The sequence below is a fragment of the Xylona heveae genome (genome assembly GCF_001619985.1).
Source record: "Xylona heveae TC161 unplaced genomic scaffold L228scaffold_5, whole genome shotgun sequence".
Classification (NCBI taxonomy): domain Eukaryota; kingdom Fungi; phylum Ascomycota; class Xylonomycetes; order Xylonales; family Xylonaceae; genus Xylona; species Xylona heveae.
In genome coordinates, this window is record NW_017264197.1 from 1,668,856 (window position 1) to 1,686,999 (window position 18,144).

The 18,144-nt window shown below is 47.9% G+C and overlaps 7 protein-coding genes across 7 annotated transcripts; 4 read left to right on the top strand and 3 right to left on the bottom strand.

The window, feature by feature from the left end:
• Positions 1–50: 50 nt before the first annotated feature.
• On the top strand, positions 51–923 carry L228DRAFT_268391 (hypothetical protein; the record flags this gene model as incomplete). The annotated part of the gene is made up of 2 exons (XM_018335123.1): positions 51–125; positions 189–923. The coding sequence occupies 2 exons, from the start codon at positions 51–53 to the stop codon at positions 921–923; spliced, it is 810 nt and encodes a 269-aa protein (XP_018188582.1).
• A 147-nt stretch (positions 924–1,070) lies between these two features.
• Positions 1,071–2,634, bottom strand: L228DRAFT_268392 (isovaleryl-CoA dehydrogenase; the record flags this gene model as incomplete). Its single annotated transcript, XM_018335124.1, has 6 exons — positions 1,071–1,485; positions 1,549–1,826; positions 1,902–2,137; positions 2,205–2,299; positions 2,358–2,445; positions 2,502–2,634. 6 exons carry the CDS (start codon positions 2,632–2,634, stop codon positions 1,071–1,073), a joined length of 1,245 nt encoding a protein of 414 aa, XP_018188583.1.
• A 368-nt stretch (positions 2,635–3,002) lies between these two features.
• On the top strand, positions 3,003–5,504 carry L228DRAFT_247473 (methylcrotonoyl-CoA carboxylase subunit beta). The gene is made up of 7 exons (XM_018332649.1): positions 3,003–3,468; positions 3,528–3,689; positions 3,767–3,840; positions 3,899–4,009; positions 4,073–4,561; positions 4,645–4,930; positions 5,122–5,504. Exons 1-7 carry the CDS (start codon positions 3,131–3,133, stop codon positions 5,432–5,434), a joined length of 1,773 nt encoding a protein of 590 aa, XP_018188584.1. The 5' UTR covers positions 3,003–3,130; the 3' UTR covers positions 5,435–5,504.
• Positions 5,505–5,726: 222 nt separating this feature from the next.
• L228DRAFT_238917 (ras-domain-containing protein) lies at positions 5,727–6,976 on the bottom strand (the record flags this gene model as incomplete). Its single annotated transcript, XM_018331094.1, has 7 exons — positions 5,727–6,244; positions 6,404–6,432; positions 6,492–6,514; positions 6,612–6,691; positions 6,763–6,789; positions 6,868–6,899; positions 6,966–6,976. The coding sequence occupies 7 exons, from the start codon at positions 6,974–6,976 to the stop codon at positions 5,727–5,729; spliced, it is 720 nt and encodes a 239-aa protein (XP_018188585.1).
• Positions 6,977–9,052: 2,076 nt separating this feature from the next.
• L228DRAFT_238918 (hypothetical protein) lies at positions 9,053–11,331 on the top strand (the record flags this gene model as incomplete). Its single annotated transcript, XM_018331095.1, has 4 exons — positions 9,053–9,138; positions 9,425–10,309; positions 10,369–10,804; positions 10,873–11,331. 4 exons carry the CDS (start codon positions 9,053–9,055, stop codon positions 11,329–11,331), a joined length of 1,866 nt encoding a protein of 621 aa, XP_018188586.1.
• Positions 11,332–11,577: 246 nt separating this feature from the next.
• L228DRAFT_277265 (glycoside hydrolase family 13 protein) lies at positions 11,578–14,114 on the bottom strand (the record flags this gene model as incomplete). The annotated part of the gene is made up of 6 exons (XM_018335629.1): positions 11,578–12,418; positions 12,480–12,576; positions 12,637–12,978; positions 13,040–13,457; positions 13,522–13,651; positions 13,743–14,114. 6 exons carry the CDS (start codon positions 14,112–14,114, stop codon positions 11,981–11,983), a joined length of 1,797 nt encoding a protein of 598 aa, XP_018188587.1. The 3' UTR covers positions 11,578–11,980.
• A 1,308-nt stretch (positions 14,115–15,422) lies between these two features.
• L228DRAFT_268397 (putative transporter) lies at positions 15,423–17,260 on the top strand (the record flags this gene model as incomplete). Its single annotated transcript, XM_018335125.1, has 4 exons — positions 15,423–15,618; positions 15,689–16,408; positions 16,478–16,885; positions 16,992–17,260. 4 exons carry the CDS (start codon positions 15,423–15,425, stop codon positions 17,258–17,260), a joined length of 1,593 nt encoding a protein of 530 aa, XP_018188588.1.
• Positions 17,261–18,144: the final 884 nt, after the last annotated feature.

Here is an 18,144-nt window from a genome sequence, read left to right on the forward strand (position 1 = left end):
TTTGTCCTGACAGACTTGTGCGCCCCTCGCAAACAAAGCCAAAAGTCAACATGTCCGACGAAGAGGATTACTACGGCGATGATGATGAATATATATACTATGACGATGAACCGCTGGACGTTGTGGTGAGTTAGCAAATAGCCTGTCACCCGATGATTCACTTTTGTCAAGCTGACCCTCCGCTCCAGGATGATTTAGCGGAACACACCATGCACTCGCCCGTCTGGCAAGAAGACCCGAGATATGAGACATTAGATTATTTCAGCGATTGGGATTATTATTCCGATGACTTCTACGACGAGGACTCGTCCTTGAGAAAACCAAATGTCCAACTTACGACAGCTTCAAACCTGGCCGAGGGTATCCAGCCCTTGACTGTGTTTAATTCTAAGAAAGGAACTCGACAGCGGATCAATACTAGACATCAAAATAAGAGAGGCACCAATCCAAAAATAAGTCAAAAACACCAGCAGTGGTATCCTAAAGTTGTCTGGAAGTCCAGGCCAGTACTGCATAAGCCGCCTTTGATCGATCCTTCCGATGCGGAAACAGTTGCATTATTCGAAAACTGGCGAGAGACATTCGGCGAAAATCAGACAGGGGCTGCAAGCCCTGTGGAGGAAAACAAACCGGCTAAAAGGACAGGGAAGGATCTGCGAACGAAGACTGCAAAATCCGAACCGCCTCAGAAGACTAAGACCGCAAAAGATGCTGAGTTGACGGAACAACCTAATCGTGGAGATGCTCTACCGCAACTTCAAAATGGAAAAAACTGGACAACACGGAAACGCAAAGCAGCTGACATCAACTCGGATGAACGAAAATCCAAGGCCCTCCGCTCATCAACTAGTACCAACCTAAAAGAAAATCTTGAAGACACACCTAGCAAGTCCACACGGAGTCGGAAAGCTGCTCGCCGGTGACGCAGTGCAGATAAATTCCGGTTCCATTTGTCCCACATTATCATCAAACCGTTACTGGAAAGGGAGCGCCATTGATGTCTATATTCTTTTCTGGATAACCCATGCCAGATATTACTATCCTTCAGAAATCCTTATTGAGTCCTTCGCTCACCCCTTGGCCCACGGATCGGCGTATTCCTTATTAAATGCACGACCAATTACCAGTCGGCGAATTTCGCTCGTTCCTGCGCCAATTTCATAGAGCTTAGCATCTCGCAAGAGACGACCAGCAGGCATTTCATTCATATATCCATTCCCGCCGAGCAACTGGATAGCATCAAGCGTGACTTCGGTCGCACGCTCTGCGGCATAAAGAATTGCACCAGCGCAATCGACTGTTTTGACCGAGCCTTCTTCATCCAGTCTCTTTGCCGTCGAATATGTATATGCCTTTGCGGCTTGGAGTTTTGTATACATATCTGCCAGCTTTCCCTGAATCAATTGATTATATGCTATTGGAGTTTGGAACTGCGTTCTGGTATGGGTGTAAGGTAGAGCGACGTCTAACGCCGCTTGCATAAGACTGGTTCTGAGGGTTAGCGATCCTTTGACTCGAAATTTCTTTGACATTATCTTTTATTCTTACCCTAGAGGTCCCGAACTCAAAACGAGTCGTTCAATATCTAATCCTTCCATGAGTACACGAACGCCTTTGTTTACTTCGCCTAGGACATTCTCCGCGGGAACAAAGACATCATCAAAGATTAATTCACCCGTGTTCGAACCTCTCATCCCGAGCTTATCCAGCTTTCTGGCGCAAGAGAAGCCCGTGAAGCCTTTTTCTACCACAAAAGCAGTGATCCCCTTGGATCCTTTTTCTGGGTCGGTCTTGGCATAGACCACGATGTAATCCGCGTCAGGTCCCTGCATATTGAAATCCAAGTTAGCGCTGCTTCGGCAAAGAAAAAATAAAAGCATTTGAAAATCTTGAAATCTTACATTCGTAATCCACATCTTTGTACCAGACAGTATCCAGCCTCCCTTGACTGCTTTCGCCGTTGTCTTCATGCTAACTACATCTGAGCCCGCCGAGTGTTCTGACATGGCCAGCGCTCCGACCTTTTTTCCTGATATAAGCCCGGGGAGAAATTTTCGCTTTTGTTCCGGCGAGCCATTAAGAGAAAGCTGATTGACGCAAAGTTGCGAGTGTGCAGCATATGACAGACCAATGCTTCCTAAGATAACCCCCACTTTAGCTGAATTGCATATGCGAGATTATAGCGTGCAGTATGTACTACAGACCTGAAGCTCGACTAATCTCTTCCATAACTACACAGTGTGCCTGGTACCCCATGGCAAGACCACCGTAGTCCTCATCGGCCGTGATTCCCAGAAACCTGACCGCCAATGAGCTGAAGCAAACGCCGTGACCCTGAAGGCAGCATAAATACACACCCTGCCTCTCCCAATTTCTCCCACATATCATTTGGGAACTCATTCACTTTATCGGTCATCGCAGCGACTTCTTCTGGGATCTCGCGCCCTTGACCCTTGTTAGTTCCACTTTTCGCCGCAGAGTAATCGTACTTTTGGACTCACTAGTAAATTCTTGGACCCTATCTCTTAACTCGGACAGATCCTCACTAGATGGCGGTATAAAGCCCTTGGGGTGCTTTGTGGTTGACGCATATCTGACTTGTCGGTTTCGAGCCAGTGTTGTTATGCATGGCATGCCCCTCGGAGCTAACAACAACGACCGAGGGATAGCTCGTGGGAGAATACGCAAGCTTGATGCCATTCTCAGATATGTCTAAAATGAGGCAGCCCTCTTACTCTGAAAATTTGAAAAATTGAAGGGACCTGGAAGAATGCACAATTGATGGGATCGTGATAGTGGGCAATAGTGCGACATGCTACGATTAATATCCGCCCGACCCGTCTGGGGAAGTTGGGGCATCAACACAAAGACAGGGATTCCCCACGCGGGTTCGGCTAACACCGGCTCAGGCTGCAGGACCCTTGAACCTCGGGAGGGCTTGTATTTCCCACTGCTTAGCTATAGCCCAGGGACTCAAGGACAACCGTCATAATGCTGTATGATGACACTTAAAAAAACCTTGAGTGATAAACACTACTTCAATTAATCTCTACAAGATCATTTGCACAGTGTGACAGGTTCAATACAATGACAATCCTGCGATAAATGATAATTCCTCATTCTTTTGACCATGAGTGCCTCGATCCCGCACCAGCTGTTCTTCAGCGGCTTCCGGGCAATCTCGCGATCACAACGGCGTCGAATATCTTACGTACTGTCCAGATCTAGATTCAATGTTTGCAGCTCGCAATGTCGGACTATTGCAACTCATTTGCACCGTCACCAGGCCTCCGCATTATCAGTGTTACCGACGGAAGTAGATTCTTCGTCGGCTGAATTTCAGGAGAATGCCCGACAAATGCGAGAACTGACCGATGAACTTGAAAGCTTGCATTCAAAGATTGCACAGGGTGGTCCGCCGAAGGCGCGAGAGAAACATATTGCGAGAGGGAAAATACTTCCACGAGAGTAATGCTATTCTTCTACCAAATTTACCTTAGAGTCATCCTTCTAATGCGTTACTACAGTCGCATCACAGCTCTCATAGATCCTGGGACATCTTTTCTCGAACTCTCCGCATTGGCAGGATATGAGCTATACCCCGGGGAAGACGTCCCTGCTGGAGGGATTATTACGGGTATTGGCAAAGTAGAAGGAGTGGATTGTTTGATAATTGCCAACGACAGCACGTACGCCATCTGACTTACATTTCCCAGCCAATGAACAAGAATCAGCACATAACACATGCTAATATACTATGAGATAGTGTCAAAGGAGGAACATACTACCCTGTAACAGTAAAGAAACATCTTCGAGCTCAAGCGATTGCTCAAGAAAACCGTACGTTTTCCAACACTTAACGCACCTATAAAACGTTCACAGATTGATACTCTCAAAGACCTACCATGCATATATCTTGTCGACTCCGGTGGTGCCAACCTACCGCATCAAGCAGACGTCTTTCCAGACCGCGAGCACTTTGGTAGGATATTCTACAATCAAGCTCAAAGTACGCATCTCCTCTTGTCCTCTCCCTCCAGGCCGTCCCGCGAGAAATTGCTTACAATGACAGTGAGTTCAATGGGCATTCCGCAAATAGCCGTAGTCATGGGCCCATGTACCGCGGGCGGGGCCTACGTACCGTCCATGTCCGACGAGTCTATTATCGTCGAGAATCAAGGACACATCTTCCTCGCCGGCCCACCGCTGGTCAAAGCCGCCACAGGGGAAGTAGTCAGCCACGAAGACCTCGGCGGCGGGAAACTACACAGCTCCATCTCCGGCGTGACAGACTACCTTGCTGTCGAAGACGCACATGCGATCATGCTTGCACGGCGAAGCATAAGTAACTTGAACTGGCCGAAAAGCAATAAACGCGACGAGAATATTACTGGGTCAAACAAGTCGTGGAAAGAGCCACTCTATGATCCAGAAGAATTGCCTGGCATCGTTGGCACGAAGTTAAAAAAGCCTATTCAGGCTCGAGAAATCATTGCCAGAATCGTAGACGGGAGCGAATTCGCCGAGTTTAAAAAGGATTATGGCACGAGTCTTGTAACTGGTTCGTATTATCTCCTTTCCAATTTGTCCTCATTTGTCTATCTCTCTCGCTCTTCCCCTCTTTACTAAACCCCAGAGAAACAGGCTTCGCAAGAATATACAACCAACAAGTCGGTATCATTGCCAACAACGGCATCCTATTCTCCGAATCGGCACTCAAGGGCGCACACTTTATCGAACTCTGCGCTCAGCGCGACATCCCACTCGTGTTTTTGCAAAACATTAGCGGATTCATGGTCGGCGCGGATGCTGAAAAGGGCGGCATCGCCAAGAACGGAGCAAAGCTCGTCACGGCAGTCGCGTGTGCCCAGGTCCCCAAATTCACCGTCGTGTTCGGATCAAGCGCCGGCGCGGGGAATTATGGCATGTGGTGAGTTGAGTCTGGTTTCTGTGTCGCTTTGCAAATTACACCCACATATGGCTTCTATTGCCTTGTCGTGCCTCTTCTTGTCACTGTCATTTTCACCCTTGAGAACTTCCCGCAAAACAAACCCGCAGAGAATGCCTAAGAGTGTGAACAATGAAAACAATGGAGACAAAAACTAACAGCGAGAATTGTAGTGGCCGTGCGTACTCGCCCCGATTTCTGTGGATGTGGCCCAATGCTCGCATTGGAGTCATGGGATCCGAGCAGCTCAGCGCCGTCATGGAGACTGTAGGCGGCAAGTCCGCGGATCCGGCGCTCAAACAACGCATTGAGAGCGAGAGTCGCGCAACCTTTTCGTCGGCTCGGCTCTGGGACGATGGTGTCATTCCTCCCGCGCATACGCGTATGGCGCTGGGACTTGGATTAAGTGTTGCCATGGCCGGACTGGAGAGACAGCGTGCCCAGGCTGGGTGGAAGGGGACAAAGTTTGGGGTGTTTAGAATGTAACTTCATTCTTATTTTTTTTTTTTTCCTCCATTTCGCTTGTATCTCGTTTGCAGAATTCTGCTTGGTGAAGAAATGAATCAAAGTTTCTCTATAGGTTAATATATATGTGCTCATGAATAAGACAAGTAATATATATGTGACATGAAACTGAATGGCGCTTTCTAGGTCGGTAAGAAAGATGTATATAGTTCATCAACCGCAACGACAAAAAATGATGAAGAGAAAGGGAAAAGCCAAAAGAAAAAAAAAAAGGGGGAGAATAAATGACAAAATCCTCCCATGTTCGTGAAAATCATAAAATTACGCAGCGCGGTCCATTATCTCGGCGTCGCCGTCGTCGGCGGTGGCGGCCGTAAAGATCCCGCTTGCTCGTACTTTTGCCGCCCAAGGGGCCATATACTGCTTCTTGGGCTTGCATGAATCGGTCTTGTTCCGCATCCGCTTGAAGCATCTGTCGACAGAGGTCGGTAAAGACTTGGTCGATGTTGAGTCGGCTACGGGCCGACGTCTCGTAATAGTGTGTCTTGTTCCAGCTGTGCGAGACGGCAAAGGCATGGGCGCGTGAAACGGCACGCTCCTCTGCTAAATCGCATTTGTTACCCACAATAACCATAGGAACCTGGTCCGTTCCTTTGATCTGAATGATGGTATCGCGTAGCGCTTTGAGCTCGTTGAAGCTGTTTTTGCTTGTGATGGAGAAGACGAGTAGAAATCCGTGGCCTATTGGGGTTGTTGTGTCAGTCGGTTGGTACGTTTGAGTAGGGGTGGGTCCTATGGATCTGCAGGAAGCGGGAGTGGATTCCGACGAACCTGATTTCATGTAGAGTTCTCTGCAAATAATAGCAATACGTAAGCTTGGTTCTGTTCATTCAGAGTGGGATGTTTCAAACTGGTGGTGTTGTACCTCATAGCCGCTGATGGAGGACGCACCGTTAGCATGAGTTGTATAGGCAATTTAGAGGCACTTACTAAATTGTTCTGTACCGGCCGTATCTAATCTTTGTGTTGTTAGTCAACTCTGCTGCATCAACGACTTGAGGCGCCCGCTGGATCCTACATTTCTAGCATGCATTGTCGGCCCTGTATGAAGTACACAATATAGTTAGCTTCGAACGGCACAGCGAGGGAGGAAGAGGCTCTCTGATGCCGGGGCCTCAGATCAGGGCTGACAACGCACATCTATAGGAATCTGTTTTGTATAGGAATCTTCTATGGTGGGGTCATAACTCTCAATCCAGACGCCCTGAACGAATTGCGCTAAAGTGCAAGCATCACACCGCGTCAATTATCTGCCAATGTGTCCATGTCCACTTGGAGGAAAAGCATACCAGTCAAGCAGCTCTTTCCGACACCACCTGTCGGCCCACATTCGTATTAGATCTCTCATGTATTGATCATTATATATCGTGGACGGAATCGGGGGAAAAACGCACCGGCGCCTAGAACGACAACTTGATATACTTGGCTATACAGATTGAGCGACTGGTCAGCAAAGCTTCAGGATGGAATTCAATCTATTGAGCTGCAATACCTCTGAGCCATGTCCTTCTATACTGAAATGGGAAAATCAAAGAAATATGTGCGATACGGCATACGTAGGCGGCGTGGACAGATCGTGCATACAGGATAGAGGTCAAACTATAGGGGAGACAATGGTTCGAACACTAGGTGCCTCGATCGGCGCTTTTGAGATGTGCTTTTTAAGGGCGGTCTAAATATTTAGGAGACGGAAGATTTATAGATAGAACGATCCAAAATTGAGGCCTGAAAGAAAGGCCCGAGAGAAAGACGATTAAAGCCGACGCGGACCCCGGCAGTTGGACGATGCCAGGAACGAGCAAGCTACTAGTTAGCTCTAGACTCGCGACGAAGACGATCGGTGCGAATGATTTAGAGCTTGGCGAGTGGCGGTGTTGAAGAGGCAGCAGGGAACGAGGGAAGTCGGGAAAGCCCGATGAATCAACGTCGAACACGCTCAAAGTGCTCCATGCTCAGGATGCTGGCGTCGTCAGGCAGATCCACGTCTGCAAAAAGGAGCAATTTGGGGGAGCGGACGGGGTTGTGGTTTCAGATGTGCGGGAGAGGGAAAAAAGGAAAAAGAAAAAGGGAAAAAAAAAATTAATTAGAGATACAACTGCGGTTGGGCCGTGGTCGGAAGAAGGAGCTCATTTTCATTTGCTTTAAGCTTATCGATTAACGGGTGACCACAACCCATCTGGCAAAGTCGCAGTTAAAGGGGGGCGTGAAATGTCACTTGTCAGGTTGCATGTCAATTGTTTCGTGGATTCTTTTGGGTATCAAGTCTAGTATGATCCTGTACAACCAAGAAGGCCTTGAATGAACATTTTATTCGTTCCAGCGCAGATTAATTGAATGATTGATGAAGCCATCTACGGTACATAGTGTAAAGTGATATTTTTGGTTCAGTGGATTGGGTGTTGGTTGGTGTCGATTCAGCTGGATTTGTGTCTGACGCTAGATACTAGTCTTGCTTGAGAATCATCTATATCCCTGCGACATCTTGATGCGATTTGATAATCAGCTCTCATTGTTCACTGTCTCAGCTTCCTCAGACCTCTTCGTCTTGCCGCTCCGGCTCGACCCTGAGAACCGCCTGTGATGGATGGTCCGCTTTTGAAAAAAAAAAAAAAAAAAAAAAAAAAAAACACGATCTTGTTTAGATCAGGTCGGTCACAGTGAGCTTGGTCATGTACAGCTTTGTTGCTCGTCACGTGGTGCCGTCTTTGATTCCTTAAAGGAGATGAAAATATTGATGACGATTAAAAAGAATTGTTCAATTAAATATTACTGTGAGAAATATAGTTAAAATGATCAGCGATAAATTATCGTAAACTTCTCTTGGTTCAAACAACACACGGCGACATTCGTATTGCCACATGTGCGACCCACGATGGTGCTATTTATTTCATACACGAGGCACGATGGTGGATAAGAGTTACACAGCAAGTTGTGATTTTGTGTATTTTATGCATTTGGCTAATTTTGTGCTTAATAATTTGGAGAACCGTGGCCGTCGCCATTGCCCTTTTGCATGCATCTTGTCGATCTGTCAGAGAAATTGCCTCAAATTTTGTCATACCAAATGATAATAATAATAATATTAATGATAACGATATCAATAATAATAATAATTCTTGTAATTATCATATTGTAGTAATACTTATGATGCGAATTGAAAACTTGCGCACGCTTACCGGCACTTGCGGGTCTCAGACAATATTCCTGGAAATTACCTACTGCGTGGGGGGAAGCAGAGAACGTGTTCCTGTGTCAAATACCGCACATAAGGCTGATGCTCTTAGGAAATGTCCTGACAAGATGCTGACTGGTTGATCGTGGGGGAGGTCCCACTCACCGCATTGTCTTGTTTGTACTTTGTAATCCCGCAAAACACCATTTCTTTTGCTGTGGGGTTGTTTTCAAGGGCCCCCCAATTTAGATTAACTGTGGGGTGGGAAAGTTGGGGAACGTGGAGCCCTTTTCTCATGGACCACTGAAACTAGGGAGGTCTATGACGAGCATTTGATTGTGTCTCAAATAAAAAAAAATTATACCGCAGATAGATAAGAAGATGCAATCCTTCACTCACAAAACAACATGGATGTTGGTATCACAAATTCAACTGCCGAAAAGCCTGCTTTTGAAGACCCTGTACCCGGCAAAGGAAAGCGACGGGTGGTCGGGTCGGTTCAGGGATGAAATGGGAATGGGTGAGCCATCATCACGTGGTTGATATGAGTGTGAGAGTCCATGTGGGGCAGCCCCAAACTCCCACCTTATTCTCCATTGCGATTCTAACTGGCTCCCTGGGTCCCTTAAACTGCCTTGTCTTTCAATTGAATAGACCAACAGATCTTCTTGATGTTCTCCCATTGCCGTTCCTTCCCTTCCTTCTGCTAGTTGTCTATCGTGTCGATTCAACTCATCTCTCGATGGGCTCTGTCATGGCCGCTTTTTGACATTCGCTAGCAAGAGAGACCCGATGGCGGGAAGCACTAATCGTGCCTGTGATGCCTGCGCCGTGAGGAAGGTCAAGTGCGATGGAAATCAACCGTGTCGTCGCTGTGTCCAAAACTCCTTTCGATGCACCTTCCTCAAGACTCGCGCAAAGTCCGGCCCAAAGGGTCCACGGGCCGCGACCACCAACATTATTCTGAGGAGACAGAGTGACTATAGCAAACGGAGGGATGGGTCCAGGCCGGCTGCAGGCTCCCAGCATGCCTCAACCTCCGAGACCCCAGGGCAGCCACCCGAGGACGTTCCTCGTGCGAGTCTCGAGACCGGTGAAGGTTTCTTTGTCTGGCAAAATCAGTCCCAGCAACCACACTTGCCACCGCGCGTTGGTCCTACCGTGCCCATCTTTCGCCAGCGAGTACCTATGCCTATCGTGACATCGTACCTCCAAATGTACCAGGCTCGCATGTACCCTACGTGGCCCGTTGTCAATTACAAAATACTACTGGAGCGCCTTCATGAGAACGAGAATGACTTGGAAGCCTATGCATTGGCGCTGGCCGCCTGTGCAGCCACCCGGGCTCGACTGAAGCTTTCCGACGGCGAGAATGACCAGTCCAGTCCGTTTACAATGGAATATATGGCGGAAGAAGCCAGACACACACGCTCGAGCATGTGCTACGAAGAGCACCTAACCATAGATGTACTTTTAACTTCCTTCTTTCTTCATGTGTACGCCGCCGATGTAGGCAAGCTGCGAAGTTCCACCTTGCTCCTCCAGGAAGCCATTACCTTTGCTCATTTGATTGGCCTCCACAAGGAGACTTACTATACGCCTTTGAGCGTCCCAGAGCAACAGAGCGCCCTTCGAGTGTATTGGCTGCTCTTCGTAACGGATAGGTATTTCGCCTTCTCCATCGAACAAGGAAAACAGTTCACGTGACTAATGGGCATTCCAGAGCGCATTGCATCCAATACGATCTTCCAAATATTCTCAAGAGAAACCGCAGCTTACCGGCATTGTTTTTCGAAGAGGAAGCGTTGCGCTCGTCTGCATTTCCCCGGTTATGCAATTTATTTAGCATTTTTGATGATGTTGCCAGCTGCGACAGCTCCCAGCAGACCCGGGAAGCTTTTGCACGAGTTCAAGATCTTCTGCAAGGCGTGCCAGAGCTACCAAATCACAGCAGCGAAATCCAGCGGGCCGATATTGGCATTACGCAGCAATGGATGAGAGTGCTTGTGTGGCAGCTTTCGCTGTCACATGTTATGCTCTCAACCGACTCGACCATGCAATCTCTTTCGCTTTCATTCCCCGCCCACATTGCCAAGAGCGCTGTCGCATTTATGAGCAGCCTGTCGCCAGAAGCATTGGAAGCTCATGGGATTGGCATGGTATGAACCTTTTTCTTTTACGCCTTCCTACCGTCGCGTGGAACCCGCTTACCTAACCTTTTATCCAGGAAATGAAATTATTCGAGATTGCAAATGCGTTGGCAGATGTGATCCTTTGCGTACCCTCAAATGCAAGCACCATCCCTCTCGAATCAGGCGCTGGAGAGAGCCTCCTGAAACTTTTTGGGACTCTGGGATCTTTCCGGGGAGGAAATTCTGCCCTACTTCCGATACTCCAAAGCAAGGCACTTAAGATGGGTATGGCATTGCCCTCACCTGGTCGCGTACTGGGTTCCCCAGAAGAGATTTCCACCAACTCTTCCTCTCGACATTCCCCCGTCACTAGCGTCAGCGATACCAGTCGCCAGCCTCCCAGCGAGGCGAGTTCTATGGCCAAACACCCATACCAAACGGCACCATTTCCCTCGCTTGGGACGCATCCAATGATACCCTTTGGTGGTCGCCACGACGAATCCGACTCGCCACCGGATCAATCATCCGTGGTAATCTGGAACAGTTCTTATTGAAGTTACTACTTCGCATTCCATATTCCATTGACCTTTAATTTCCCGTTATCCTCATGCACCAACCAGCATAGTGCCGGCGATCTCGAGACTGAGGTGAAGAACGTGCTATGTGCGATTCTCGAATCGGTTCTTATGGTTGATCCCGTTCCACATCAGACTTCGATTGGCAGCCTTTTCAAAGGCCCTTTCTCTATATCTATTGAAGGCGTAGCGCCATCTCCAGGCCGCTCGGGTCGCACAGGACATCTCGCACACGTGAATAAATCCGTGACGAATGAGAGAGGGCAGGCCATCCTGAGATTTGGCCTGCTACATAGATCCCTGCTGAAGTGAGATGCATTGAGGCTTGCAAAGCTCAATAATTTGATACAGTCCAGTGCTGCTCTACAATCTTTAGATCATACTGGCGTTGACCTTGAAAAAAGGTCAGTATCCCGAATCTTCCATTTCCTGACCTGCAACAGGTTTCTTTCTTCTCAGCATGAAAACAAACTATGATCGTTTCTCATATGTTTTCCCTTTTCTGCGAAATTCATTCCATGTAACGACACATCGATGTTTTGCATTCTGTTTCAATATTTTTGTACGATGATATCCGATACATAGCCATCTATAACCTTGGCGCCAACTATAGCCTTTATAAATCAAATCAAATCTTGGATGCTGGATAGCGATCGGAATGAAGGCAAACGAATGATTCGAACGGCCGCAGAAGGATCCTGCCTTCGCTGTCTTTATGCAAGCCAGTGTAATTTGATAGAAGAATAGCCTCTTCAACCAGCTTCGTCTCCGCAGGAGGGGTCCACTTGACGTCTGTATCTGAGAAATTGCATACCACTGCGGCTCCTCGGCCTTCGTACGCGCGGCTGTATGCAAACACTTGCTCATCTTCCGCAGTGAGAAGGCGGAAATTGCCATAGATGAAGATGTCCTTGTACTCTTTGCGCAGTTGGAGCACTTCTGCCCAGTGACTGAAAACACTCCCCTTGACTCCCACTTGTGCCTCGGCATTGACTTGCGGATAGTCGTCATTAACTCGCATCCAGGGTTGTCCGGAAGTGAAACCGGCGTGCTTTGAAGCGTTCCACTATTCAGCGTTAGAAAGTGATTTCTTGCCTTTGGCCGAAATCCCAGCTATGAAGACTCACTTGAATAGGAGTGCGTGCATTGTCTCTAGACTTGAGCTGGTATTGCGTTCTGGTAAGCTTTTGAAGCTCGATGTCGTTGGGAAACAATTCGAGAAGCCTTTAAGTCTTATCAGTACTTTTATCACAGCGTAGCGCTTATAAGAGCTGAATAACATACTCATTCCAGTGGTTCAGCGTTTCGAGGTCTCGGTATTCTTCTATCGGCCACGACTCTGGAACATTTTTCATACCGAGCTCCTGACCTTGATACACGAAAAGTGTGCCCGCCTGGAAAGCAATAAAATGCGCTAACATCTTTGCAGCCGTTGTTCGCAACTGAGGCTTGTCGGATGCAAATCTCGAGACTGTCCGACTCTGATCGTGATTCTCGATATACAAAGCGTTCCAGCCATCGTTCTCGTACATGAAGGTCTGCCATTTATTGACAATGGACTTCATGTCGGCCAACGGCCATTTTCTTGGCGAGAACTTTCCACTGGGGCCGTGATCAATATCAACCCTAGCGAGACCCAGTTAGCATTTACCCGCGCATCACATGGAGAGGACTTGTCGCTGCATACATTTCAAACTGGAAGATCATGTTCAGCTCGCCTCTGTCAGATCCCACGCTGCGCAGGATTTCCGTGCAATCGCCCACAAAGGGCATCTCGCCGACGGAGAAAGCATCATATTCCTTAAGGATACTCCCAACTTCCTGAAGCCACTCGTGCAAACGTGGCCCACAGGCGTAGTACATGCTTCCATGCTGATATTTGTTGCCCGGAATGGTAATCGGAGCGTCGGGGAAATTCTGATCTTTGCTGATAAGATTAATAACATCCATACGGAATCCGTCAACACCCCGGTCGAGCCAGAATCTCATAATCTCATGCACCGCTGCGCGCACTGGCGGGTACTCCCAGTTCAAGTCCGGCTGCTCTGTGGCAAACAGATGCAAGTAATATTCGTCGCTGGCTTCATCATATTCCCATGCACTACCTGTATAATAAAACAGTCAGAATTTGGCGTTCTAAATATGAGTTGCAAAAATCGGGCGATCTACCAGAGAAGTACGAGCTCCAATTGTTTGGCGGATGCCTGTTCCCTTGAGCATCATAACGTGGTTTTTTCCATATGTAGAAATTTCTGTAAGGGCTATCCTTTGAAGCTTTTGCGGATTTGAACCATTCGTGCTATAGAACGGCACATGAGATTAGTCTCACCATATTTTTTAAAGTGGAGTCTTGTGGGAGTCGCAATATTCTTTCTCGAGTTATGACTTACCTGGTCAGAAGTATGATTGACTACGAGGTCCATGAGGAATTTGATGCCTCGGGCATGTAGCCCCGCGATAAGGTCGTCTACGTCAGACAGTTTGCCAAATGGCTCGTGTATGGCCTTGTAGTCGGCAATATCGTAGCCCATGTCCACTTGCGGGGACTTGTAGATGGGACACAACCAGACAATGTCGACACCCAACGCTTGGATGTAGTCCAGCTTGGAGATGATGCCGGGGATATCTCCGATTCCATCACCGTTGGAATCCTTGAAGGAGGTGGGGTAGATCTGATACACAGTCGACTCCTTCCACCAAGCTCGCTGCGGGTGCTTGGGAGTCGACGCCGAAAGCGTCGTCGATGGGATTTCTTGTTGCATTGTTGGGCTATTTGTGAAACTTGCTATTTGGGATTATGAAGGTGAAAAAGTTGAGAATTCTCTTTCTCTTTGCTGCAGGCTGCCACTCTGACACGAGGCGACAGCTACAACACGATTTCTGCCCACTATCTCGTGCAAGCTCGGCCGGGTTATATACAAGTCCATCGTTTCCTTTTCGCGATCTATAGCTGTCGCGTCAAGACAGATACCGGTATTTTTTTCTTGGGACACTGAACGTCTGATCAAATTCATCCTGCCCCATTTGTCAAACCAGTCTCCAGTTTCCCCACATTTTCTCCTCATACCAATTCCAAACAAAAGTCCGTCTACCTCGGCCTACGTTTTCTTCCAAAAGAGACACAATTCTTTCCGAGAATCTCCCCGAATATTGATCCGATAATCATCCCGGGTTACTTTTCCAAGGCAATTTTGATCCGATAAACAATCCGACATTTCCAACGAAAATCTTACCGAGTTCCACGTGGAAAAGAAAAGCTTGTGGACAAAGTACCGAGAGTGATGATGATGATTCTGCATCGTGCCCAGCCTCGAACTGCTTCTCGGCAGTCGCGAACCGTTCTCGAAGTATGTCTTGCATCAAGGGTTATGATATCTCGGGAACCTGACTAACGGCCCTGGACGGCTAGCCCTAAACTCTTTGGCGTACCGAACCAACACCCGTCTCCCCAAGTTATGTCAACTTGGCCAGACGAGGGCTCGAACTAGAGGGTTGGCCCAAGAGGAAACCCCCCCGCATTCCCCATGGCTACCTCTTCAGCTCCTGGATCTGGGGCACCCAATTCAAGTCGTGTGGGGATTACCCTTTTCAGCAACGTGTGGCCACCCCCAGTGCCGGTTGAGGTTTGGTAGGTTCTAGCCCGCGGACCACCCATGCGGGCGAAGCCACCGCTCGGATATGTCAGTCCATTGGACATTGGATCATCACGAGATGCAGCTTTTTGCACCTCATCAAATCCGAGCAAAACTCACAGATCGACTAGCCAAGCTCATAGCTTGGGACGGAAATCAATCCAGCGGAAAAGTATACGGGCTTCTCTGGATTGGCATGGCTTCCTGCTTCTTTCTTGTCTTTGCGGTTTTATTTGCGTCTATAAAGACCGCAGGCATTTCGCGGTAGTTTTTGTCGATTTCTCTCTGGATTGTGGTCAAGACACAATTTTGCTCTTATATCGAGCTGCATCTTCCGTCTGTTACCTGTTTGACGATTTACACTTCTTCATACAATCTCCTTCACGGCTTCTTTTCGTTCCCGGCTCTCTTCAATATACATTACCTCTCGTCGACATCATGGGTGGGCCTGCAGGAGTTGTCTGCAGCTCTGGTGGTGCTGTCTACAAGACGCTTCGCAATAATACGCACAAGAACTGGATAAGAGATCCAGGGCTTCGGCATCTCAATATCGGCGTGGCGATGATGTTTGCGTCTGCCGCTGCCAATGGCTATGACGGAAGTTTGATGAATGGACTTTTGGCCATGAAGAGATGTAAGACCCCTCTTCTACGTTTTCTTCTTCTGAAAGATTTTCCGGTTTTTTCATTGCTAACATTCTATAGTCACTGATGATCTTGGACATGGTTATGATGACAAGAACATCTTGGGACTGATCATTGCTGGAATCAGTCTCGGAGGTCTGCCCAGTTTTATCCCTGCTTCCTACGTGAGTGACTGGCTTGGAAGACGAGGCACTGTTGCCATTGGATCTTCAATCATGGTGGCTGCAGCACTCATTCAGGCATTCACCCATGGCCCATGGGCGTTCCTAGGCACCAAAATCATGCTTGGTGTCGGATTGGGGTTCTCTCAGACTGCGGCACCACCTCTGACTACCGAAATCGCGCATCCCCGTCAGCGCGGTCAAGTCACTGCCCTCTTCCAAGCCGTCTGGTTCTGGGGCTCCATTCTCTCAGCCGTCATTACTCTTGGTTGCCTCTTTGTCAACAACAACTGGGCCTGGAGAGCGCCTTGTCTCATGCAAGGATTCTTCCCTGGTATACAGTTGTTGGGTCTTCTCATCATCCCCGAATCCCCACGTTGGCTCGTCTCCAAGGACCGTGGAGATGAAGCTTTCAACATTCTCGCCAAATACCATGCCAATGGCGATCGAGATGATGAACTTGTACAGTATGAGTTTCAAGAAATTTGCGAGGTCATTGAAAAGGAGAAAGAGGCAGCTCGGAATTCGGGCTTCATGTCTTTTTTCGAAAGCAAGGGCAATATTCACCGATTTGCAATTTGTGTGCTCGTTGGCGTCATGATCCAATGGGCAGGAAACGGTATGGTATCCAAGATCTGCAACAAGAATAATGAAGTCGCGTACTGATCATTCTTTTTCTGCTTAATAGGTATCGTCTCATACTACCTTACCCCCATCCTCAGGAGCGTCGGCATCGAGGATGCCGTCTCTCAGTCTGCTATCAACCTCGGTATGCAGATATGGAATGCCATACTGGCTGCATGCGGTGCCATGGCCGCTGAACGCTTCGGTCGTCGTCCGCTCTGGCTTCTGTCCACCGTCGGCATGCTGATTTCCTTTACCATCATCACTGCTCTCTCCGCCGTCTTCGCCGAACACGGCGTCAAAGCCGCTGGTAGTGCCGTGGTTGCGTTCCTCTTTGTCTTCTTCGGCTTCTACGTCATTGCTTATACACCTCTATCTATCGCCTACCCCGTCGAGGTCCTGCCCTTCCGTCTGCGTGCCAAGGGTCTTTCCATCAACTTGACTGTCGTTTTCGGAACTGGTTTCTTCAACCGTGAGTTTTTCCACTCTTACACCCTTCCACTTTCACCATCTTTTCCTTGAACCCAATGATGAGAATAATTTGCAACCGGCTTCTAACAACCTTTTGCCAAAAACAGAATACGTCAACCCGATTGCCCTCAACGCCATCCAATGGAAATTCTACTTTGTCTACATCGGTTGTCTCGTCGCCATGCTTTTCATAATTTACTTTCTCTTTCCCGAAACAAAGGGACGCACGCTTGAAGAGATTGCTACTGTCTTTGATGGTCCCGCCGCTGAGACCGATGTCGCTCGAAATCTCTCCGTCGCAGTGGCCGCCGACCAGGCCGAAAAGGCTGTACATATGGGCAAGATGGAACATGTCGAAATCAAGCACCTGCCTTGACATCCATCATCATTTTTTTTTACCTTGTCCAGACACGTCGCATGATGATAGCATCGCCGTTCTGTCATTCGTGTAATGCGTTTCACCTAAGTCGCCTATTGGCATTCTGTCTACATGTCCATATTTGATACCACCCTACATCTACATCATGACTTCATGTCTCAATATCTTTTGTCTATTTCTCTTGCATATATCGCCGGGCGCCACAAACTTTCTCATCTTTCTGACTACATGATCATATCGCATTAGCATTCCTCTTTTCTTTCTCCAAGCATCATTTATTCATTGTATATTCTGTATTTGCATCTCACTGTGCATTTTGGAGGTCGGTCTGTGTGTTTAAAGGAGTTGTGTTCAGTTTTAACGAAGTAGGAAACCAGGCGGCTTGTTTTGAGCATCGTTGCGTCAAAATATGTAGCTGTATTCGTACCGTTTTTCGCACCTTTTTTTTCCCTATTTTTTTATATTTACTTTTACAAAACAAGTATTATCACAAAACGAGAAAGTAACATGTATAAACAAACTAAATGTAGGAACTATTAAATTTCGATTTTGTCTGAAATGGCTCCTGTTCGCCATGATACATTCGGTCGTAGAGTAGCATACAGGCAGCGGACTCGGTAACAGACCTCACCAGAACCCCTGGTCCGAGCGTTGAATGTTGACGAGTGTGGAGAACTACCCCGGTATAATCAACCTACGTCGTTTGATCCTTCTGAGCAGTGACTTTTTCTTCCAAAGTAACTGTAAGCACAGGCAATAGGTACGGTGGATATGTTAGAGGTGATAGCATTGCCTGGGCAGGTTGCGATATCACTGCATCCTAGACTTACCTATCGTGAACCTTGCCCTTGACTCCTTGTGATTGTGTTACAGAAGATACT

What these genes read in the sequence shown, in the direction of transcription:
- L228DRAFT_247473 (XM_018332649.1), top strand. Translation starts at nt 3,131, where the DNA reads ATGAGTGCCTCGATCCCGCACCAGCTGTTCTTCAGCGGCTTCCGGGCA. An exon ending in ATTCTACAATCAAGCTCAAA is followed by an intron (nt 4,010 to 4,072) that starts GTACGCATCTCC and finishes TTACAATGACAG; the next exon opens with TGAGTTCAATGGGCATTCCG. An exon ending in TGGCACGAGTCTTGTAACTG is followed by an intron (nt 4,562 to 4,644) that starts GTTCGTATTATC and finishes CCAGAGAAACAG; the next exon opens with GCTTCGCAAGAATATACAAC.